Below are 25,639 nucleotides of genomic sequence, written 5' to 3'. Positions count from 1 at the left end.
CATCTTTTCTGGATCAATGTAACTCAGTCATGTATTTGTGCAGTTATTTTCTCTTTAACACTACGAAGGAAGTTGCTACTAGGATTATCATGTTTCTCCCAAGAAATGTTGATATCAACCAATTAGCAGAAATTGCTTTATCAAGGTCTCAGCCATGGTCATTAGAGGTACTTTCTTTTATATATATATATTTCAATTAAGAGCTGATTTTCAAATACTGTTGTTAGCCTCTCACGCACCCCTCCTTTGTCTTAGCCATCGGATTGAATAAATCAAATGGAAATAACGGACATGATTAAACAAGGTGTGTATGAGGAGATAGTGTGTTTATCATTTTCCTTCTCAGTTTGTACCGCTTTCAAGTTTCTTGTCCTCCCCGCTCCCCACCAATGGATAGCTCCTTGTGAGAATCATCGATCTAGAGTCCCCACCGTTGTTAACTTCTTTTCTATAAGAACGTTGCACCATTTTCCATCTATCACCAAATGGAGTATCATACTGTTATCTCTGACTATTGGGGTATTATTTGCTCTCAAGTTGAGAAAAACTTCTTAAACGGCAAGTTGAAGGGGATAATTGTTTACTTCAGTGAAACGGCCAGGAGATGATGATAATCTAGCTTTATCCATTAGGTGGTGAGATATTGAGCAGCACCTTAACGTAACTTCATGACTTGTGAAAAGCGATTAAATAGTTGCAGTTTTGAATAGTAGAAACAATTTGTCCGGAAAAAGGTGCGGTTGCTGATACCTTTATCCAAAATCCTGTGTTAGCTGGAGCCTAGCCTCATGCACTGAACACAAAGTTTCAGCTTTGAAATATTGTACAGTCCTGTAAGCAAGAAAACTATATATCTTTTACAGCAACAAAACTAACTTTGTTCTTACGACGCAGTTACAACACCAGGATCACCGGCAATATATAATCACCGTCCTGTTAACTCTACGCCGGTCGTGTACATCCTGTTGACCAATATGATGAGGGTAGATCAATGCTTGACAAATCAAGGTATGATAACTAGATTTAAGATCTTGTTAAATTTGACTTAATTAAATACAAAAATCTGACCACTAATTCTTCAGTCAGATTTACAACTTTCCATTAAAAACAGTAGTGGAAAATATAGGGAATTTATAATGTGATTTGAGCTGCATAAAACCGGTTTGAGCGGCACTTGTTTAGGTTTTTGTAGCTGCCATTGCCAATGCCATGGGTTGGACATAATGCTGTCTCTACTTCTTTATCGATAGTCAAAATATTCCCCACCTTTTATGCCTCAATTTTCTCATGGATATGAGTGACCAACATGAACTAGTTGTTTATCTACACTGAATACGTCATTATGAATTGTTTTCAACGATAACGCCTTGTTTATATGAAAAAGTTAAAATATATAACAATGCTCTATTAGTTTAAAATACTATCATTAGTGTACCTAATGCTACCAACTTGGCACCTCTACAATCCAAGAAATAGGTCTTATTTTTACCCATTTTCTTTGTTTGACTGGATTTCTCGTTGTGTTTTATAGAAATAAACTATTAATATGTTTCTGTAACTAGTATTATAATTTTGAATTTTTTCTCTATGAATGTGAAGTTAAATTTTATTTTTGTGAATGACAAGTTCGATACTTAATATTGACGAAGTAATAATTGTGCTGCGAAGGACAAAATATAGCACATAGAATATGGGGTCAATCTCAAGTGTCATGGATTGGACGTTGGGATGGTGATGGGGACAGGAAGATATCGGATGCGCCTGCCAAATGCCAACCCGTGGAGGGAAGGAGGCTGTCTTCTGCTGTTCGTCTTCTCTGCGTGTGTGTGTGAAAATAAACAAAGAAGACGAAGCAAGATTAAATGTTCTTTCCTTCAACACCATGTGAGTCTCTGACATTGGCTCTGTCTGTGCTCCCACAATTTCAACGATAACGACAACTGACCAGGAATTTGATGTAACGTAGGTTTTTACATTAGGTAAATCCACGACCGTAAAGTTAAATTCAAACTTTACAGGTCCGGTTACAATATTACGTTTCATTCCGTGTACAGACTTTTTGCTAAATTTAACGATTGAAAAATTGTGTTAAATTATTATATGCATGATCTAACAATTGATCTAACCGCATGAAAGAGAGTTGAAAACTTTACGTTTGCGATTTACTTTTGAGTGGTTCTACTGCACCTAAAAAACTCGGTCATTTTTCTTACTTTTCAATTTCAAACTTGCCCTTTAAATTGAAACACTTCCCCTCCAACCATATTCTAAACCACCGAAAGATGATTCGACCAAATAACCACCAACTATGATTAGTGGTTCCTTCCAACTAAAAAAGAAAGAAAGAATATGATTATTAGCAAATGTATAGCTTTAAACATAAGCGTCCTCGAGTTGAGAATCTAAGGAGATTGAGTATGGGGATTTGTCACTTAATCATCTTTCAAACAACTTTTCATTGACGGAGTAAGAATTTTATAACAATGGGTTATGATTTTGACCGATAGAAATCGTATTGCACTATTTCATCAAGTATCTGGTGGGCACTTATTAAAATCTACCCACATTCGCCGAAAGCTTGTGATGACGTCCATCGATAGCTAATGTGTTTGTCTAGCATCTACATTTATCAAGTGATGCCCAAGCTAGCAAATTGTCAAGACTTGCCTACCAAGGCTTTTTGAATGAAGCATTACGTCAAGCATGCGGTGCGCACAACTGGGTTGCACACAAGAAAAATGAGAAGGAAGACACGAGAAAGTAAAAAAGAAAATTGGAGAAGGAAGAAGCATCAATTTGTAACTCAACGTTATTCACTCTCTCCTTAGCTGGGGTTAAAGATAAATTTGTCACCAAATATATATGGGGTTAGGAAGCTGTTGGGAACATTAGCCGTCATTAACCCCAAACTAGCTCCTGCAACTGGTGATTGAGAAATCAAAAAATAAAGAAGCTCATTCCTACTATTAGTATCAGTATCTGAAAGATATCAACCTAAATTTTCGAACAGATTACCACTAATTATTTGTCGATGATGTAGGGTCAACTTGTTGATGCATTGATCACATTAGCTTTCGTGATAAGTAAATGATATTTATATGTGTCTAGTTTGTCGACTAGTCAAGTTAAAAGCAGTGCAAAGAAAAGTCATGCGAAAACTAATCAAGCAAGCTAAATCAATTAGTGACGATATCGCAAAGTTCACTCTAAAATCAAACAACATTATTACGCATGGGAAAATTTCAAAAATCATAAAATTCATTATAAAAAAAAATTCACCAAACAAAACACACATCATTAATTTGTCAATTTTATCAGGAAAGTATCATTCACACATTTATTTTACCTTTTACATACTTGTAAAAATTTTATAATTAATTTATTTTAATTCATTTAATCTGATGATCAAAAATTAAAAAGAATGTGTGAAAGTAAAATTAAGCACATGAACTTTGAATAGTATTCCCCTCATTACATCACAAATTCAAATTCCATGTCACCAAAACGTCACACACCAAAAAGTCCATGCACCATGTTACTTTGACCTACACTTCCAACCGGGACCCACCTCCTGCCACATGACACGTAGACCCCACTGTCATTTTTCCTCATTAAACCACTGTCATTTTCCCTTAGTCTAAGCTAGCTAATCAATGACCCAACATTAAAAGGCACAAAAAATTTTAATTAATCCACTTTAATTAAAGACCACTGTCGTTCCGATTCGATAAACAAAATCCTTAAGGGTGATTACCTTCGCTTAATGACAGTGACTTAATCGCATAAACAAATCCCTTTCCTTCCAATGCCCGCCATTTCACACTCCCTCCCCACGTCACTCAAACCGGAATCTTCAACGAACTCTGCAAGTTTGGTAATGTGAAAAATGCCGGAGCAGAGACCGGGTTTCCGGGTCCGCGACCCGAGCCCCGACTCCGTAATCCTCGCCTTAGAGTCCAACTTCAGCCTCTTCTCCTCCGCCTCCGCCAGCGTCGACCGCTGCTCCTTCGACCGCGACGACTCCACCGCCTCCGAGATCTCTCCGGTACGGATATCGAACCCGCATTTTCCGTTGGCATGGTTAATTAATTGACGGTCGAATTGTTGATGTGTTGATTTGGATGCAGCAGAACTCGGCCCCACACGATCGCCGCCACGAGGAAAGCTCGAGTGGTCCAGATCGCGATCCGGATCCGAACAGAATCCACGCTTTTCAGCACACTCGCCGTCTCTCCGCAAAAGGAGAAAAAGCCAAAGGTATTTACAGCTCACAAACGACGTCGCTTTTCCCCCATTTTTTCAATTTTCAAACTCTCACTGTTGCTTTTGGCTGCTTCGAGCTCTCGCAGTTCAAAAGAAGGACTCGGACTCGGATTTAGTCCTCGATTCCGCCAGAAGCTCCTTCTCTCTCGCCCTCAAAGGTAAAATACCAGCCCAAATTAGTCCAATCCCATCCAAACCATTCAAAGTTCTCAGCTTTAAGCTTTTGGGTTTTTGTCTGTTTGTATAGAATGCCAGGACCGGCGGTCCAGATCTGAAGCTCTATCGAAGAAGCTAGACCGGCCGAGACCCGCCTCGTTGGATTTGAACAACAATGCATCAGTGTCCTCGCCGAGATTAGGCGCGATAAAGAAGGGTTCAATGGCGTCTCGGAAATCGGCCAACTTCCCGAGTCCAGGCACACCGAGTTACCGGCACACGAGTCTCGGTGTTCAAAAGGGTTGGAGCTCGGAGCGGGTCCCGTCGCATGCCAGTGTGGGTCGGAAGAATACGGCGGCTGCGATGCTGCCGTTTAATAACGGAAGGACATTGCCGTCGAAGTGGGAAGATGCCGAGAGGTGGATTTTGAGTCCGGTTCAAGGGGATGGTTTGGTGAGGCCGTCGAATCAGCAGACTCAGAGGCGGCCCAAGTCAAAGAGCGGTCCGCTTGGGGCTCCTGGGGTTGCGTATTACTCGTTGTACTCGCCGGCCATGCCGATGTTTGATGGGACCAATGTGAGTAATTTCATGGCTGCTTCTCCGTTTTCAGCTGGTGTTATATCAGCTGATGGGTTGGGGTTCCAATCCGGTGCCCAAAATGGCGGCTTTACAACGCGGGCAGAGGCCTGCATTGCCCGTTCGGTTAGTGTTCATGGTTGCTCTGAGGTGCTGGAGCAGCAATCTTCACTGCCTGACTCTCAAGGTTAGTGTTTAATTTGCTAATTGGACATCAGTTTCTTGATTGAGCTGAGTGATTTTATTACCATCACTAGATTGTTACATGAATGAGCAATTAATGAAGGTGATTTAATTACCTTGTTTGGATTGTGTTAATTGATAAGCTTTTAGATATACTTTCCGAACAACGGATGTCTTTGATTAAAAGTTTGATGGCCGTGATGGTTTGTTAGAACTAGTGTACTTATGCATGGATGGTTTGTGTACATTGGTTTATTTACACCAGATGAAAAGTTTGATGGCTGTGATGGGGTCAAGGATGCGGCTACAAATGTATCTCGTGCCGTTTCAAGAAGGGATATGGCAACCCAGATGAGCCCAGATAGCGCTCACTCATCTCCCAGGGCACGGGCTTCTTTCTCTGCCTCCACTTCCTCTGGTCTGCCTATTATGGAAGTACAGAGTGTGGCTTCTTCAAAGTCGGAAGTCAGGGATGTGCAGGTAGATGAACGGGTCACTGTGACAAGGTGGTCCAAGAAGCATAAATCCCGAAGACCTGGGAAGGGCTCTCATTTTGGTGATAGTTGGAAAAAGAAAGATGCAGACGTTCGATCTGCTGCTTGGGATCTCTCTGACACATCGAAGAGCATTTCAAAGTATATTTGTCACCCAATTTTTTCATTGTTAGGAAAATAAATGTAGTGGTATTTCTTAATATTTTAAAATGTGTGCTGATTCATTTCTTTATTCTTCAGAGTTGATAGAGAGGAAGCAAAAATCACTGCTTGGGAAAACCTGCAGAAGGCGAAAGCTGAGGCAGCAATACGGAAACTGGAGGTCTCTCTCTCCATCCATCTCTCACACACATGCGCACAAATATTAGAGATGCAGTTTTTGTATGTATGTCCTGCAACTAGTGGCCCTTACTTGTAATCTGTTTCAGATGAAGCTGGAAAAGAAGAGATCATCATCCATGGATAAAATCATGAACAAGTTGAGATCAGCTCAGAAGAAAGCGCAAGACATGAGAAGCTCAGTTTTAGACGACCAAGCACAAGTTGCAAGAACCTCACGCAAAGCTTTATCATTCCGAAGAACTTGTCATATGGGTTCTTTGAGCGGTTGTTTTACATGTCACGTTTTCTGATGCCTTCCAGCCACATGTTGCTCCACTCGAGCGATAAAGCAAGGTAATTGGTCTCTGCAAAATAGTTCACCTTTTTCCAAAAATTAACTTCTCAATCTTTGTTGTTTTATATGATGAATCGTGAATGTTGATTGTGATAACGATTTAACAAAACACAAGCCATTGTAGTTTTTCAAAAAGTTTTTGAAATGACAACTAGCTGCTGATGCAGGTTAACTATAAACTACAACCTCTCCGATTCAATTAACTGCATGTGCTTGGTTTCATTGTGCCGTCTAATGAATGCTATGAAACCTTACGTGATTCTTATACTATGTTCTGATGCCGAATGGCAATTTATCTTCCAGCCTAAAATCAAGACACACATGAACGGTGTACAGCAGTTAGCAGCTACTATTTTGACACTTGATCAGCGTCAACGCAGTTTTATAGTGGCACGAAGCACCAATGCCTGAAGTTCAGTTTTAGATGACCCTACCTGGTGAGAAAATTCTTGGTGATTCAGTGACTAATAATGCTTGTGTGTATGTAAATCAAAGACTTCAGATTGTATACTATGTTCAATTTTTTTTCTAAACAATGAAGCTTCTTGTGCAAATGGAACTACAATCGTCTTCTCTATAGTTTTCTCAAAACAAGGATCAATTAGATTGCTCCCTTTACGATTTTGTGATCGATTTTGAACACTCACCTTCTTCGTACTCACATCTTCATGCATTAGAATTTTGATTCGATTCAATGTCGCGTTTAGTTTGTAACATGTTCAGTTACAACTAGCAATTTTGTAAAACAGAGATCCAGATTTTGTTCCGCCGTTCATACAGACCATCAAATCTAAAGCGTCTCGGTAAATAAAACCTTATTGCAGGATCTTTTAAGTTAGAAAAGTGAATTTTGCATATCTTTTTGTGTTTTACACGTTTCATTTCTGATCGTTGAATCGAATTAATCAAAAGAAGATGAAGGTCACTGAATCAAATTATCAAAAGATCTGGAGAGAAAAATAAACCATATTCCAGCATATGACATGGATTTTATAGGGTTCATCAATAATCGATATAACGTCGTATAGCATGAATCACTGTTATTGTCAGATGACAATGAATGGTTTACGTTTTTTCAATTCTTCTTCTTAATTATCAAACATTTGCAAGGTGTGTATCATGTTTCATGAGTATTTTAGTCTTAATCTTTTGATGTTATTAGCGGATTTGAAAACAGTTAGTCTGGTAATACTTCTCTTCCTAATGCTTGAAACATTGATCATCTACCGCCCATGATATGATGATAAAATGACAACATAATAAAAACTTACCATCTGTGACTAAATGTCAAGGTTGTTGAATCTCATATCGGCTGTAGAAAAAGAGAAGTAATAGTGTAAATATCCGAACCTTAATACCGTGACTTTTTGTGATAAAATCCCACACATGACAGATTATGTAAGTGGTAATTACCAAGTTGGAGACTAGTCCGTCTCTCTGATATTCTATAAGACCATCTCCAACCCTTGGGCTAAAAGCCAAATTTTTTAGCCCGGAAAATTTAGCTTTTAGCCCAGAAACATCTTTTCTGCTCCAACCTTTCTACCCTAAAATTTTAGCCCGGAATTATTAAAGAATGAACTTAAGCTAATTTTTTTCTTAAATCAATTTTTTTTAAAATAAATATGTAGATTATTGTAAATTAATTTTATGAACATTTTAATCTAAAAAAATTTAAATTCCGATAAACATTTGGCATTTAGCCCGGGGGGAAAGCTGGGGGGGGGGTATTTGGCCCAGAAATAGCATTTGGCATTTAACCTAAAATTTTAACATGGGTTGGAGAGTGTTTGGGGGGGGTAATTTGGCTTTTAGCCCAGGGTTGGAGATGGTCTAAAGGTTGCCCTTTTTTTATCCCAATTTTGCTGAAATTGACGGGTAGTCCCATGACCATTGATAAACATTGGGCCTTCACGTGGTCTGCAATCTCTGATCTGAAATATTTTCAGCGTGGAAGTATGACCAGGCCTCGCGCAAAGGCAGTAAAAGATGGCATCTTCTAAATACACCCAAAAATTGACTTGGTACACCCAAATGACTTTGAAAAAAAAATTAAAAAAACAGAAGAAGAAGAAACATTTCAAATTAGTTGAGCATGACATCCCTTTATTTTTATAGCAATTTAGTTACAATTTCATTGTGAAGCTTTCACCTCCTTTTCGACGTTTCCATTAATTTTGGTTTAACCCACGACAATAATCCTATTTACACAAAACAAACTACTTTATTAATACACTTCCTAACAAAAGTAGGCATCGCCATTTTAAGTGAGATATACTTGTATATTAAAGAGTGTGACAGTAATGCATGTAATTTATTTTGTGCGTCCCCAAGTAACATTTAATCATGCAAATATGGAAACCTAACTCGTAGGTGTAATCTTCTGCTCAATACTCTAGAATTGACAATCAAATTGTCTAACAACTCAATACTCCTAAATCGACAATGAAATTGCCTAACAGCTCAATACTCTATAACCAACAATTGAATCACATAATGTTGCATCATTCAGGAAAATGCGACATAATCCCATTGGCTAAGACTAAAGTGCTCAATAATTTGTATTAATGCAAAGTAGAACATCTCTTATAGAAAGGATAAATGTTTCAGTATGATGAGAACAGGGTCTGGTACACTATATGTCATAATACAATTAGTTGAACATGTCATAATACAATTAGTTGAACATTTCAATCAATTGTATTGTTATTTAGATGTATCCGGCCATATTCTCGGCACGCTGAAAATCTGTCGAGTAGCATTACTCATTGTGACAATGAGAGGTGGGTTTATCCATACTTCTATAAGTGGGATTGGGACAGATTCGATGTGGAGTTTTGTGTTGAAATACATACCACCAGCGAGAAAGGACAGAGGGAGGAGGAATATTGGGAAAAGGATCCTCGCGGGATCTTTTTCTAAGGAATCATATAGATCCCGTGATCTCATTTATTTATCGTATATCGTGATCTGATCCGGATCTTTTTCGTTAGGTATTATTTATATTTAATTTTAAAATAATTTATGATTACACGATATACGATGAATGGATGAAATCACATAATCTCTAGGAACAATAAGAAAATGATCGGACAATGATCTTTTTTTCGGAATATTCGGCCAAGAGATTAAGATTGTGTCACCCTCCGTCACTCTCCTAGTGGGCCCCTACCAAATCTAATCCGACCAACTAACGTGTCTTAGTCCCACTTTTTGGACTCTAGTCATTACTCATTTGGTTGGCCTTATCTTTTGCATATTCTACCCTTAATTTTATCTAAACCACCCCCACACACAAATTTAACAACAAAAATTAAGGAAATCGTTATTGACATTTTAAAATTTTGATTTGGTATTGTAAATTTTTTACATTTAGAAAGAAAAATACATTTGTAAGAAAGTACAAATTTAAATTTTTAAAATGCTAATAACAGTTCTCAAAATCAATATACTCCTCCAATATTATAAGGACTCGATGTGAATTCACCTATAGCATCTTGGCTTTTTATTTATTTATAGAAACGACACTTTTACACTAAACCATACATTATAAAAGAAATTTTGAAAACAGGAAAAAAGATGAAAGAAGGACGCTATATACTAGGGCAATTCCGCACTCACATTTCACATGCAATTTGTTTTGTTCTGTAAAACATAACATAAAATTAAAAATTTGAATTCTAAATAAAATCATGTTACACGTTTTATATTTTAATCTGATAATGCATGTTACTCATTCTGTCACTTAATTACATTTCCGATAAAAACAAGAAAGAACACTAATCTCTCTAATGCATGTAATTACTTAAATTGACACCAAATTCATGTTTTTGGTTGTAGGGTTTAGAAATTGAACCATTTCATTGCTTTGGTGCATGAAGTGGATGTATGAACGAGATGCAAAGCACTTGTGCGTTTTGGAAGGGTCTATGCTTTGTATTCGTAGGACAAGGGGACACCTCTTACTCCATTGAAGACGACCTTGAGGATGAGGATGTTGGGGACCATAGCCATATGTCTCACATGACATGGGTCTTCTCATTGTTTTTTGTTTGACCATTCTTATTTAGTAAAAGTTGTTAATATCTATATATTATCATGTCTATGTTTCCCTTATTTTTTATTTCCCCTAGATTGTGTTAGATTTGGTTGGAATGTTGTGGATGTAGGGAATAAATGGTTTTTTTTTTTTTTTTTTTTTTGGGGTGTTGAGACATTAGCACTTCCCTCTTTAGATCCTCCATTGGGAAGCAACCTACCCTTCATTTCTCTTTACTATATTTGCAAACAATATTGACCCCTTTTTCGGTAACAGAAAGTTTAGCGGGAGGGGAGACTACCTCATCTCACGAATCACCCTTTTTCAATAACAGAAAGTTTAGCGGGAGGGGAGACTACCTCATCTCACGAATCACGACAATAAAGTATTCTACAAGTTTATTTGAGAACTTATAAAGGGTCTTTTTTTGTTTTGTTTTTATAGAGCTCCATCAAGAGAGATTGCTGGCAACGAAACTTGAAATTAATTAGACCTTAATCTAGTAAAAAGAACGATCTTTACCAACTTAACTAACATTCATCGTCTATCGACCCCTTTTTGGAATGCATACAATATAGTATTAAACAAAAGTGATCTGTATATTTCCTCTTAAATTTGTTGTCATTACCATCTTCAAACTTGTATTTTAATTTTATTTTATATAGGGTTTGAATTCTTTCAGGAACTTAAGAGGTGCCCAATATTATCTCATGCGAAAAGAGAAACCCCTTCGAGTTGCTTCCGAGGTTGCACCTTATAGCACGTCTCAGACAAAAATGGATAAGAACCCTAAAATTAGAAATTTAGAAAGGTGTGGAAGTCCTCCAGAAATAGAAAGTCTTGAATATTTTTAACCCTTGAATGCCTCCAGAAGCCCCGCGTCCCTATGCAAATTCAGTAGCAAGTCATAGGAAAGTGGCACCTGTGAGGTGTTTTACACTCCTAAAACATATTGGGGTTAATGAATTAAATCATCAAATTTAATATTTCTGTGCACTGTACTAATTCTTATCAAGAACTGAGACGCATACATTCTGCAACGGCAACAAAGTTTAAGGGGAGTGCAGCAAGTGTTGTGTTGTGATGTGTTGGCACTATTAAGAGCCACGAAGGATTGCCATGTGGAATAGAGTTCACGTGTTCGTAACGGGAAGGGTGGCGAAGTGGTGATGGCTGAAAACAACATTATCACTTTGCCTAATCGTAAAAGCTACCACCACCGTTATGTCAGAGAACTTCACGTGGACCTCTCATGCATTCTCTATAATTCACAATCATAATATTAATTTCATATCTCTTTCCTTCTTCTTCTTCTCCTCCCATCCTACTTGCTATGTATCTCTCCCTAACTTTGAATAATATATGCTGTCATGGAATACATGCTCAAAATTTATTGGTATTTTAAACTGTTTATATTTGTATATATAATCTCAACGGATTTTCTAGTGTATCATAAAAAGAGTAATGTACTACTCGGATAAATGTGAAATTAACTTTTTGATAAAAAAAATACACGTTTAATGATCGTGTCAGATGATAAGATAAAATGAGATTTATTTTGTAAAATAATTGAACTTCCCCGTGTCAACAATATTTTTTTCCAACCATTCCATTGCACGCAGGGTCCATCAACATTATTGTTATCATGACCAAGCTGCTAGTTCTGAAAAGTGGGTATAAAAAAAATTAAGTTCAAAAAAATGTTTAATAAATATTTAAAAATAGTTTATTTTTACAGTTTTAGGTGAAAACAAAAATTGAAAACGTGAAACGACAAAAATAAGTTTATTCCTACAGCATAACATAAGCAATTTTTTTTAAAGTACAGTAATACCAAACCTGCTATCTCTCTTGATTTTTTTTCTTCTTACCAGGCACATAAAGATACATCCTAGTTTCCTAAACCTGACAACTCACTAAAGATTATAGTACATTATTGTATGTTCCCAAGGACCATATGCCAAAGTACACATGATTCCCCAACTGCAATTTTTCATAATTCTTTGATTTTACATGAAGCTCTCTTTGATAAAAAAAAATGATTAAAATTGAATTTTAACAATAAAATTATTAAATATCTACTACGTACACTGGTAACTAAATTTCGACGGATAAGGATTGTTTGCCCTCTACTTCTGGTGTCTTTTTGTGCTTTTCTGTTTTGTTTTGTGTAGTCACGGTTAAACCAAGTCAACATTTTATATTATTATTCATTTTTTATCTTATTATCTCTATAAAAAAACAATATAAAATATTGACGTAGTTTAACAGTGACCACACAAACAGAAGGGCATGAAAGAGCACCAGAAATAAGATGACAGACAATCCTTGTCTAATTCGACGACATATTTAAAGTTGATTCAATAATTAAGGTTTCAAACAATAATTTTTGCCAATTTCTCTCTTTCATGAAAACCAAGGGATGTTATTATTTAATTAATAGAAAAGAGAACATGGATTACAAGTAAGCTTAAAACTATGTAAGATCGACGAAGATCACAATAGTTTCATGCATGTTCCTAATTTACAACCCCAGAATCAAACAATTAACCAGTTGGACTAATTATTAATCAATAATTAAGCGTCACCGATCGAAATGCTGCACATTCTGATGATGATAAGCTTCGTAAACCTCAGACATAGAGTTAGAAATGTAGCTCCGACTAGACATGGCCACAGGAAATCCAATCCCGGTAGGCCTATTAGTCGCAGCTCTCTCCAGCGTTTGGACCTGAGTCTTCAAAAACTTGACATAGTGAATGGCCTCATCTAGCATGGAAGCGGTGTCCATTTTTGTCCCGCCCGGGACAAGTCTCTGCAGGATTCTAATCCTCTCACTAATCCTCTCCCTCCGATGCCGGGCCGCCACGCTCTGAGGGTCCTTAGAAATCTTCACGTTCCTTCTCTTTGGTGGCTTAACGGATTCTGGGTCGATGTTGATCGGCTGCATGGCTGCAATCCGGAATATCATCTCCCTCATGGCTGCCATCGAAGCACGTTTTTGCGACGGTGACGTGCCGTTTGTTTGGTCAGTAGGGTTTGTGTTGGTGAATGAAATGGTGGATGGGATTGTTGGGAGGTTTAGGAAGGATTGTGAGTTTGGTGAATGAATATTATTATTATGTGTGTTTTGGTCGGTGTAATGTGACATGGTGGCCTTGAGACTATTAGGACTAGTTGTGGTGGATGAGAAATTGTGATCGGACGGCGGCAGGTCGGAAACCACATTGTAGGCACCGCAGAGCTCAGAGATTTTTTCCATTTGTATCATCATCATCGTCATCTCCATCTGCTCCTCTGATTTGTACTGGCCAATATCCATTGCTATATATATGCGAAGCCTATAATTTTCTTTAAATTATATAAACTGGTAAGAAAAATAAAATTTAAAGTGTCTTGAGTGTCTAAGAAGAAAAGAGAAAAGCAAGGGGAAGTAGGGTTTGAAGGCTGAGAAGTGATGGAAAGTAGTACTGGAGGAGGTGCAGAGGGATGGCGAAGATAAAGAGTTACTGGAGTTTATCAGAAAATGTGCAGTGTGGAGTAGTGAAGGAGAGAAATACACAATGGTAATAGAGAAGAGAAGCCGAAGAAAACGAGTGAATGAAATATATTAACAGACCACCAGTACCCTGGGAACAATATATGGAGCCACCAATTTTAGGGAAAAGGATCGTCGCCGGATCCTTTTTTTGGGATCCTAAGAATTTTGTGATTGTAATCGTTCATTATATATCGTGCGATCATAAATCATTTTAAAATTGAAAATGAAATATAAATAGTACCTAACGAAAATTGATCGCATGATGTACGATCACGATCACATAATCCCTAAATGTGAGATCCTTTTCCCAATTTTAGGTTCCTTCACGTCAAATCGAATGTTTTATAATATTTGTATAAATATAGGCTTGACTTACATGGTGAAGTACTGAAGTGACGTTACAATTACTGCCCTTAATTCTCATAAACCGTGGTATATCGTCCAGAAAAAAAACCCATAGGTGGTATAAAAAATTATCTCTTAAAAAAAAAAAAAAAAAAAACTATTATTAGTAAGGGAAGAGGAGCTTGGGTCCGAAATTATTACAATAACTAGAGTCGACATCCACACGAGAAACCAGAAATTAGCGTCCTCACGTATATGTTCTTGGAATTTTGTGGTCAATCTTTTAAAGTAACAAAGCTGTTAGATCTTCTTTTTTTCCTGCCTTGATTTTTGGTTCCTTTCTTTATTGGGAAACAATTTCTTCTTTCGGAAGGGAGATGAAAAAGTTAAAAGGTTGATATCTGATTATTGCTTCCTGGATTTGGAAGAGCATCACAGCGGAGCATGCTGTCCATCATTTCCATCTGGACCCTTAGATTAACGAGTGGGACCCACCTAGCACTTACATGCAGTACCAATTGTCCAATGACCAAAAACCCTAATCAAATGCAGAAGATGGTCATTTTAGTTTCGGTGATTCTCACCATAAATCTAGGTCTTTACACCAAAATAGAAGCAATAGTACCACACAAATGTACAAGTGGTAAATGTGATGAAAGATAAAGGTTTCAGATCTACCAACTGTTTGAAGAAGCACTTAGCACACAATAAGTGCTTTTGGGGGTGGATGAATCTTTTTTTTTTCTTTTTTTCCTGAAAGTGTGTTTACAAACAGAAAAACACCATTTGAGTGGAACTGTCAACAGTCAACTGTGATGGCCTAACTTTGCCCTTAAAAACTTCACTTTCTTTTAAGGCCAAAGCCCCACAATCACATGACAGGGGTCAGAAATCTCACCAGACCCCCCTTGTAAATGACCGATACATTCCTTTCCTTTCCTGGCTGGCGGTGGGAATACGATGCCGTTTGATCAGGCCGGTGATGTGGGTGTGGGTGTGGGCTTGTTGCCTTTGGCAATGGTCCAATTGGAGAGTCCTATATAATGTAGCTTGTAAATATTTAGGGTTTTGGCTCCACACATATATGATGTGATATGATGTGATATGATGTGACGTGATATGATTTAGCTAGCTAAGGTTTTGTATTTTTTTGTATGATGGTAGCACAATCTTAAAAAAAAAATTCATTATGATCGGAGCAGGAGTGGTACATCACGTTTTTATATGAGTGGTGAGAAATTTTATTTTTTAAGTTATTAATTTTTTTTACACACATATCTTACAATTTGTATAATAACACGTAATGTACCACCTCGCTTACCCATCATATTGAAAAATCTTTCATAAAAAACCCATCTTCTCTTCTCTTGTTGCTTGGGAACGCGTTCGAGATGGATCAGGTATTATGATGCCTAAGGCCTCCTGATTCATTTGCTTGAATTCCCATCACGCTCGGACCATACAATTACCAATACCATGCAGCCTGCAGCTTGTGATGATCATCAAGTCGAATGTAAAACCTTTTATTTGCGGACCTATAGTTATTTGATACAGTAACAATGCTCTTGCTACAATCAAATGTTTGTTTACATGTACATCGATTATATATAACACTTTTTATTGATAAGAGAGAGGTTTTATGGTGAAAACTTAAATTTCTGTATAGTCGTACTAAAGGACAATGATTGTAACATCCTACATCGCACAGGAAAGTGGATCTTGTAAGTCTTATATATATATATATATATATATAGGCCCCCTAAGGGGGGTGGATTGTAACATCCCACATCACACAGGGGAGTGAATCATATAAATCTTATATGTATATTCTCATCTCTACCTAGCACGAGGTCTTTTGGAAGCTCATTGGCTTTCGGTTCCATCTTAACTCCGAAGTTAAGCGAGTTCGCGCGAGAGCAATCCTTGGATCCTGGGTGACCCACTGGGAAGTTCTTGTGTGAGTTCTCAGAAACAAAACTGTGAGAGAGTGGTCGGGACCCAAAGAGGACAATATCGTACTACGGTGGAGTTAAGTCCGGGATATGGTGGGGGTGCGGGCGGGGATGTGACAATGATAGACATGATCTCACAACTCATATCGCTGAATATATGTGTATATATATATATATATTGTTTACGTATTACCATTAAACTGTGGCACACGTGAATGAGCATGTTTAGAGAATGAATCTCACATTGAAAAATTAAGAACTTTATCCATGCTCATAAGGATCAGTTGTGCTACTCTTTAAATTTAGACCGCAACTATTCACTTGCTAAATATTAAAAAAAAATAAAAATCAAAGGTGGACCCTTGAGAAGGAGAAAAGGAAGATAGTAAAGGTTGTTTTAAAAAGTGAGTGGGTTGGGTTTGAATGGTTAATAATAAAATATTCAAAGTTTCATAATGTTGTTAGAGATGAAAAGTTAAATTGAGTAGCTAAAATAATTTTTTGACACTGTTCACTTACTAGTTTAACAAAATTTAAAATTTCTCTTCGAGATGCTGTAAGTTTTGTTAACAAACATTGTTTCAATACATCTATGTCAACAATACGTTTGCGCCAACTCTGCCATCAAAACTCGGGGTAGGCAAATATTTCCGAATTTTGTTAAACTAGACTGGAATTCAAAATGTCGTAAGACTTCTCATTTATAAGTGAAGAGAAATACCACTAAATCGTATTTCTAAATGGCTATTGGGTGGAATTTTTAACTTTGCATTATCACTGGTTGCACCACCTTATCTTCTTCCCCACATCAAATATTTATAATACTTGTACATAGCTTAGCCATACTATAATAATACTCCAAACCCAACAACCAAACACGTTTTCTCATGAATAAGAACCATATTTTACCTCCAGGACATGACATTGTTTCACTGTTTAAATTATAAGTAGAACCGTTTATGCTTGTTATCTTCTCTAAAAAATTTATTAAATTTAGAGGATGTTTAGTTATTCACATATGTTAAATAAATAAAAATTATACTACCAAATAATATTTTCATAATAAATTGTCAATTGTTATTATTATATATATAATGTTACAACGTCGTGTTGTTGACGACCAACGAATATATAATAAGTCAAGCTAGCAGTGCTCAAAGTATAACCCCCCCCCCCCAACCCTCTACTCCTTCCACACTACAAATTATTATAAAAATATAATTTACCCTACATTTTATATTTAATGAGAAATGGTCCCCTATTTGATCTCTTTGTTTTTCTCTCTCTGCAGGATTTTCATCATTTTTCAGATTGGGTGATGCGTTGCAGTTTTTTCTGGTGGACCAACTGGGCAAATCAGACAGTCAAACAGCATCTAGTGCACTTGTTTGGGTTCGAAGTTTGGTGTGTTCGTTTTCGAGATTTTGGCAACTCCCAGTGTCCTCTTTTTTGAAGGGGAAAAAAGGGTCGTGGTCGAGGAGAAAGGAAGAGAAGGCACTTTGGTTTGGTCCACGGACTACCGTTGCTGTTGTCTTGTGCTGTGCTGGAAATGGAGTATGATTTTCTTCCTTCTCTCCTCTTCTCGTACTTTCTATTTTGTCTTTTTTTTTCTCTATAAAAAAAAAGTTAATATAAGATATTAAGATGACTTAATCTTGACCATTTAAATAGGAGACGAAAGAAGAAGAAGGAAAAAAAAAAAAAACAGAGAATCCTACTCCGCTGATAAAAGGGTTTTGCTTATTTGGAGGTGTTTGCGACGTGATGTGTTCGGTGATCTCACATGATGTTTTTTTTGTCTAAAACAGCAAGTATTGAGATTTGGTCACATTGGAGTATGTGTTATACGACATCCTTCTAATCTGTTTGGCTTCAAACATGAATTATTTCGACAAAAAAAAAAGGACATGAATTATGATGATCATGATGTCATACTTCACATCAACAATAAGGGTTAATTGCATAAATTACACATGAACTTGCGCTCGTATTGTTCAGTTCAGTTCTCAAACTATATATAACATTTGTCAAGTTATCACTCTTTGATCCTTCGGAGTGTTTTTAAAGGAATGATTGATCATTTATCTTATTGCAAGTTTGCAACACGTAATGTAACGCTTCAAGTTTTGATTCACTTAGATAAGACCGGACAAGTTGAATCATGTTTAAATAAGTCTTGGTCGACCCGTTTCATAAGAGTTGGCTGGCCGACATGGGCTAGCTCGAGCTTGTCATTTGACCATCCCATTTTTAATTGATAGATTGTTACATATTGACAATATCATGCATTTTGTTAAGGTACAAACATACATAATAGAGCTAATAATTATTAGTTAGTTTAAAACTTTTAATAAATAGCTTGATAAAAAAAAAGCATTTTTTTATTAATACCCCACATAATGTTGAATACACCTCAAATTAAAATTTAATGTTAAATGACTTGTATGCCTTAATATGCAATTACTGATTTCGACTTCATAAGATTATAAAAAAATTAAAATAATTATAAATACATCCCAAATAACACATCTCAATATTATTTATCTTCTTCAACTCTCAAAACCATTCACTCTCCATTGTACGTAGAACAAAACCCTAATCAATAAATCTACAAGGACATTGACTGAAAACAATATTCATAAGAGAATCTTAATCCAAAACCAAATACACTTCACATTGATGATTGATATTCAATCAATTAATCCCAACTTTTGTCCCCATTTTCATATTCCTACTTGGGCAGTTGCCATCTTTCTGAAATTGTTTCCTTCAATCAAATCAATCTTATTTACCAAATCAAGTAACCCCTTAATTAGTCTTATTAGTTGGATGTTCGGCTCAGAGAAGCAATACAAAGGCCCTCATTTGCAAGTCTTGCTTTAAGGATATATGGTTTCCACATATTTTCGAGGAGAGCTCTGAAAGGTTGTCCCTTTCTTTTGTGTACACATCTTTTAGGTTTCACAACATTGTCCTACTGATCCTGGGTTGAAGTCCAAACAAAAAGAAATGGAGGAACTGAAGCACTGGTCTTTCCTTTAAATGTTGTAACCTCAAGTTTTTAATCAAAGCAATGTTACTCTTGAATCAACATTTGGCATGGCGTGGAAGAAGAAGAAGAATAATTGTGGCTGGTTCTTGCTGGAGAAGGGGGAGGGCTAAATTTTTTTTCTTTTTTAAGATATGAAGAGTGTGGGGGTATATGTAGAAAACGTGGGGTGTATGTTGAGGTGTGGGGTGTGAGGGTATTATGGAAAAGTAAGTGGGGTGTATTAAGATAAATTTTAATTAAAAAAACAAATGTGAGGTGTATTAAGTTTGTAAGGTGCATTCAACAATATGTTGGGAGTTGATAAAATAAGCCAAAAAAAAAGTTTAAATAACTTTTTATTTATTTAAAATAAAAAAGCCAGGCCAGCTTGTTTAGTGGCCACTCTTTACCAACCCGGGCTCATACGGGCCGCCCGGACCAAGCGGCCCTTTTAACACATCTCTACACAACACAAACACAAAAGACGTCAGTTTTAAAGTTGAAAACAAATTCTATAAATATTTCAAAATTCATTCAAAATTTTGTTCAATCAACCAAAAGACGGTATACATACTGTAGCATTAAGCTTGTACGTTGTCAGGTATGTATATATTCAAGTGGCATTTCCATTTGAGACACTTCCTTGATCACCATCCAAAAGCTCATTTACACAGAACTGAACGAAGAATAAAAAGATTCAAGGCTTGGCATAGTCAATTCGATGAATAAACGTGTTCTCCCTATTAATCTGAGTTTAAATTTCTATTTTTGTTGTTCAAATTAATTTAATGTGAAATATTGCTAGTATAAAATAGACATTTGAAACAAGAGGATGCAAAGTGTTATATGAAGCAAACTTCAAGGTGGTAAAATGTAATTGCCCCATAATGTGTTTCATATTTAGGCAATGGGAGATAAGAACACACCATTATTCGCCTTTTACACTCTTTTTTATTTTTTGCTATTAGATTGAATAAATCAAATAAAAATAATAGCCATAATTAAATATTAGCGTGTGAAATGCTAAAAATGGTGTTTTTACCATTTTTGGGACAATTCATAGAGGCATTGTACTCAAATACTGGGATTCGAATCATTTAGAATCAAAGCATATGTTTGGCCCTGATGAATATCAAGATTCATTTGGGCCCAAGTTGATTTCTCTTTTTGGTTGAATGAAATAGGCTTCATGTTTCAGCAAGCATCGCAATTGAATATTGGGCCATTGGATCATAAGAGAAAAATTGGTAGGACCGACCCAACAAGTTTTCACATAGAGATAAGAGAGCATAGACATGCAGGAGAGAGAAAAATTAGAGGAAAAAAGAGTAAGGAGGGATGGTTGCTGGCGTCATGGAGCCACCGTCGGTGGTTGGGTGGTTAGCTCGAATCGAAAATGGGCGTGTGGCGGTTGTTGGATTTGGATTTTTGTATTTTTCAGCACGTTGGTATTTTATCGGTAGCCTTTGGTATCAAATTCGCCTTCCACAAGATTCGAATTTAAGACATTTCGCTTCAAAATGAAGATAAATGTCACCAGATCGGAGTAGAGGATTACGGCCTTCCAAAAAGAAAGGAGAATGTTTAAACTCCAGACGCAGTGGGTTAAAAAAATTCGTAAATTGTCAAAGCATTTTGGATAATTACCATACTTCAGAGTTGTTGAAACATTTAGTTCAACATAATAATTCATGTGTTACTGATAAGCAGGATTACATTTAATTACTCACCAGATTATATGTTGGAGCATTCAAGTCTAGTAACATTTTAACATAACATGCATCAGATCAGCATTGTTGGCAATGGTAATGGCGGAAGCATTGCATGTCTTCAGCGGTATATATGCGCACCGTGACTTGTTTCCTTTGGTGTATTTCTTGACATAGATTCACATGTTTGCACGGAGCCCTGATTTGGAAACTAATTTCTGAATCATGTAGAACTCTCCTATGTAAAATAAGGGCGGATTTGGGTTTACCAAATTTTTTTAAAAGCAACTTCTTAAAAAAATTGGGACTTGATTATGTTTGGTAAATGAAAAAAAAAAAATGTTTTTTTCTTTCAAAATCATGAATTAAAACAGCAAAAAGCAAAATCAGCCTACACATGCTTATCAAATAATGCTTTTTCCATTGAAAGCAGGTGAAAATTGACATTTTGACAATCTTGCTCTTTTATTTTTGGGTAAATTACATAGTAGCCCCTCAGGTTTGAGCTTTATTGCAATCTCATACAACATCTTTAAAACATTTCACTTTCATACCTCAAGTACTATTTTATTTCAATTTCATACAACCGTTAGATTTTCCATCCATGGATCTGTTAAATGCTGACGTGGCTGCCACATATATGACACGTGGCTGCCAAATGTCTGCCACGTGGCAAATAAAATAATTTTTTAATTTTTTTTTAAAAAACCTGAAATTGGAAGAAAAAAAAAAGGTCCGAACCCAGAAGAAGAAGAAAGAGAAATAGAAGAAGAAGAAGAAAGAAGAGGGAGGAGAAAGAAGAAGAAGAAGAAGAAAAAAAAAAGAAAAAAGAAAGGGGTCTGAACCCAGAAGAAGGAGGAAGAAGAAGAAAGAGGAGGAGGAGGAGGAGGAGGAAGAAGAAGAAGAAGAAGAAGAAGAAGAAAAAAATAAAAAATAAAAAAGGGACCGAACCCAGAAAAAGGGGGAAGAAGAAGAAGAGAAGAAGAAAGAGGAAGAAAGAGGAGGATGAGGGAGAAGAAGAAGAAGAAGAAGAAGAAGAAGAAAAAAAAGGTCCGAACCCAGAAGAAGAAGAAAAAGAAAGAGAAGAAGAAGAAGAAAGAGAAAAAAAAAAGAAAAAAAAGAAAAGAACCGAACCCAGAAGAAGAAGGAGGAAGAAGAAGAAGAGAAGAAGAAAGAGGAGGAGGAGGGAGAAGAAGAAGAAGAAGAAGAAGAAGAAGAAGAAGAAGAAGAAGAAGAAGAAAAAAAAAAAAAAAAGGTCCGAACCCAGAAGAAGAAGAAAGAGAAAGAGAAGAAGAAGAAGAAGAAGAAGAAGAAAGAGAAAAAAAAAAAGAAAAAAAAGAAGAAAGGGACCGAACCCAGAAGAAGGAGGAAGAAGAAGAAGAGAAGAAGAAAGAGGAGGAGGAAGGAGAAGAAGAAGAAGAAGAAGAAGAAAAAAAAAAAAAAAGGTCCGAACCCAGAAGAAGAAGAAGAAGAAGAAGAAGAAGAAAGAGAAAAAAAAAGAAAGAAGAAAGGGACCGAACCCAGAAGAAGGAGGAAGAAGAAGAAGAGAAGAAGAAAGAGGAGGAGGAGGGAGAAGAAGAAGAAGAAGAAAAAAAAAAAAAAAAAAAAAAAAAAAAGGTCCGAACCCAGAAGAAGAAGAAAGAGAGAGAAGAAGAAGAAGAAACAGAGAGAAGAAAAAAAAAAGTGGCAGATATGTTTTTTTTTTTTTTTAATTAAAAAAATATTTTTATTTGCCACGTGGCAGACATTTGGCAGCCACGTGTCATATATGTGGCAGCCACGTCAGCATTTAACAGATCCATGGATGGAAAATCTAACGGTTGTATGAAATTGAAATAAAATAGTACTTGAGGTATGAAAGTGAAATGTTTTAAAGATGTTGTATGAGATTGCAATAGAGCTCAAACCTGAGGGGCTACTATGTAATTTACCCTTTATTTTTTATTTTTGCTAAAAACACTTTTAGCATGATAGCTTACGAAACATTTACTTGTTTTTTTCACAGTTATTTTTTGTTCTAAAAATATTGAAATATTTTATTATAATTATGACAAGTAAATAAGGTAATAAATAATACTTTAATTTGACATATTAGCCAAAGACTCACGCACCCACGAGGTGTGGGGGTGGGTTGGCCAATAGATCATGTCTAAGTCAATTTATCTGAAAAGAGTGAACGTTTAGAGCTATAGCAAAAGTTTACCTAGAAATTGATGAAGATGAGGTATTTTATAGGGTGGTGGCCGACCTAGGTGTATGATTTTGCCCTACACATGGTGGTTTCCCATTGGCCAATAAGAGTCATCCGTATGATGGACGAGGAAAGAATGATCCCAAAAATATTAATTATGAGAAATCTTGAGACGATGATGGTAGCATTCTTGATTGATTATGATGAGGATTTACTACTTTTTTGAATTGATATTCAATTAGGATAATATTAAATATATGAATTTGGTATTAATCATATCTTTAATGTCTTTGACTTTTGTTCTTATCGTAATCTGCTGCTCAAGCCTTCAAACATGTTTAGATTGAGCATGGAAATACTTGTGGGCCTTGCCCGTTTAATGAGGATATTCTTTTCTTCTTTGGAAAAAATTTCACATGCCATCTTTAAAATTTTTAGAATTATTTTTTGCTCTGCAAATTGTTGGAGTATGCCCGAAGAATAATTGATCATGAACTGTACCACTGGTTGATGGAAGAAGCACACGAAATTCATTAAAAAGATTATTTTTCTTTGTTTTCGTTGAAAAGAGCTAGTGGCGGACAACTTAACTGGTAGACTTTTGGAGTACGGGCAAACAGTGACAAAGAAAGAAAAACGCGGTTTTGGGCTGCCCAAGTGCCCGAGGTGACTGTTACTCTATTCACACCTTCTCTCTATTGTTTATTTGTTCTTTTTTATTTTATTTCATTGTAATTGTAAAAGTATGAAATTATTTATTTATAAAAGCCTCAATAATGCAGTTACATTCATTAGGTTAGGTGATTCGTAATTATTCTCTTTTCTTTTGCGGCAGCTATAAGCATAGAAGATCTGTGATTGCTTCGTAATCTAATAAATCTATTGTCTCACAAAATAAATAAATAAAAAAAATTGCTACGTAATTTTATTGGTATGTTTACTTTTTTGAACAAGAAAGTCATTAGAAGAAGTCGTGAATCGGGTAAGGAAAACAATGAATGTGAACAGATAAATTAGTGCCTAAAAATTCTTGATTTTTAAGGTACTAAATTATGAATTAGAAGGTGGTTTCAACGTTTTGTAGACATGTTATAGACAACTCGACTAAAAAAATAACACAAACAAACTAGTTTGGGTTGGCCATAATCATATCAACCCACACGCAATTAATTGTTCATGTGTTAAGTCAACTCACATAATTTAGAAAATAAAATGGTTTAATATGTTTTCTGCAACCCGTTAACATTAAACGACCTATATGACCACTGCAGTATATCACAAGATAATCTATTAAAATTAAAGATAAAATAACAAGTTTAAGTTTTAACCTTTTAATTCGAAAATATTCTTCCATGCTATGCGTGATATAAACGGTTACAATTGATTGAATTCCATCCAACGGCTGAAAAAAAAAACAGAGACAACTTGAAAAAAAAAAATGGGATGACCTGCTCAAGGCAAGTAAACGTAGGGCACACTTTGTTGAATAAAAAAGAAAGGCATGTATATATGTATGAACATGAATATGATGTTGTGGGAATCGGTGAAATGGAGGAGGAGGTTCGGGCTAAACCAATATTCTACTAGAAAGTTAATTTATTTAAACTACCAATTAATAAAGAGTATTTTTGCTTATCCACGTTAACTGTGGCGTATGTTCATCTTACACTTTTTAAGTTGTCATGTGACTTTCTACTTAACCTAGTTAACTCTTGTAATTCATTTTCAAAGAAATTTCAAAATTATAACTAAGATATAATTTGACATTAATCATATTTTTAATGTCTTTGATTATTTTTCATATCGTAGTTTGCTACTCAAGTCTCCAGGTATGTTAGATTGGGCGAGGAAATACTTGTGGCCCTACCCATTTAGTGAGGGTATTATTTTATTCTTCAGAAAAAATTTAACGTGTTCTTTGTTGAATTTTTAGAATTATTTTGAACTCCACAAATTATTGAAGTATGACCGAAAGGCAATTGACGTGGCAAGTTCATGAACTGCACCACTGGTTGATCGACAAAGAAGGAAGAAGCACGCACGAAATTCATTAAAAAATTATTATTTTTCTATGTGCTGGACAACTCAGCAATTAAAACCAGGTATATCGAAACCCTAATTAGTTGCTGTAATTGAAACTGCGTTGAATGCAAAAGCAATTAAAACCAGGTATATCGAAACCCATTCGCTAGAACTTGCACCGAGAATGGCCCATTGTCAAACATGAAGGAGATAAAAGAGATGGTGAAAGGAAAAGCATTTTTTTTTGGAAAGCAAGGAAAAGCATATTTATTGGGCAAAGAAAATGAACATGAATATTCTATTAGAAAATCTATTTATTTAAACTACCTATTAATAAAAGGAGTATTTTTGCTCATCCCTGTTAACTAAGGCGTCATATGCTTTTTTAAGTTGTCATGTGTCTTTCTTTTCATGTGGCTACTAGATGTTTTATTTCGTTAGATTGTCTCTTGCCTGCCCAT

General features: G+C 36.1%; 3 protein-coding genes across 5 annotated transcripts in view; 2 read left to right on the top strand and 1 right to left on the bottom strand.

Moving 5' to 3' along the window:
• The window catches only part of LOC126633088 (putative disease resistance protein RGA3), a 118,089-nt gene that overhangs the window by 80,902 nt on the left and 11,548 nt on the right, over nt 1–25,639 (top strand). The window lies entirely within an intron of this gene.
• Nucleotides 3,736–6,907, top strand: LOC126633089 (uncharacterized). Of its 3 annotated transcripts, none has more exons than XM_050303642.1 (8): nt 3,736–4,045; nt 4,128–4,257; nt 4,350–4,421; nt 4,511–5,182; nt 5,444–5,813; nt 5,913–5,994; nt 6,101–6,347; nt 6,516–6,663. In XM_050303642.1, exons 1-7 carry the CDS (start codon nt 3,887–3,889, stop codon nt 6,302–6,304), a joined length of 1,689 nt encoding a protein of 562 aa, XP_050159599.1. In that variant the 5' UTR covers nt 3,736–3,886; the 3' UTR covers nt 6,305–6,347; nt 6,516–6,663. The 3 variants fall into 3 exon arrangements, with proteins under 3 accessions (XP_050159599.1, XP_050159598.1, XP_050159600.1); XM_050303641.1 differs by having other exon boundaries at nt 3,737–4,045; nt 6,652–6,907; XM_050303643.1 differs by having other exon boundaries at nt 3,738–4,045; nt 4,131–4,257; nt 6,652–6,907.
• LOC126633097 (transcription factor HEC1-like) lies at nt 12,784–14,018 on the bottom strand. The gene has a single exon (XM_050303656.1). It carries the CDS (start codon nt 13,707–13,709, stop codon nt 12,972–12,974), a length of 738 nt encoding a protein of 245 aa, XP_050159613.1. The 5' UTR covers nt 13,710–14,018; the 3' UTR covers nt 12,784–12,971.

This window comes from Malus sylvestris, chromosome 8 (assembly GCF_916048215.2).
Source record: "Malus sylvestris chromosome 8, drMalSylv7.2, whole genome shotgun sequence".
Taxonomy (NCBI): Eukaryota; Viridiplantae; Streptophyta; class Magnoliopsida; order Rosales; family Rosaceae; genus Malus; species Malus sylvestris.
Note: the sequence above shows the minus strand (reverse complement) of the source record. Positions and strands in the feature narration are given on the sequence as shown.

Coding starts and splice junctions, on each gene's coding strand:
- LOC126633089 (XM_050303641.1), top strand. CDS start 3,887: ATGCCGGAGCAGAGACCGGGTTTCCGGGTCCGCGACCCGAGCCCCGAC. Junction 4,422..4,510: donor CTTCTCTCTCGCCCTCAAAG/GTAAAATACCAG, acceptor CTGTTTGTATAG/AATGCCAGGACCGGCGGTCC. Junction 5,995..6,100: donor CAGCAATACGGAAACTGGAG/GTCTCTCTCTCC, acceptor AATCTGTTTCAG/ATGAAGCTGGAAAAGAAGAG.
- LOC126633097 (XM_050303656.1), bottom strand. CDS start 13,709: ATGGATATTGGCCAGTACAAATCAGAGGAGCAGATGGAGATGACGATG.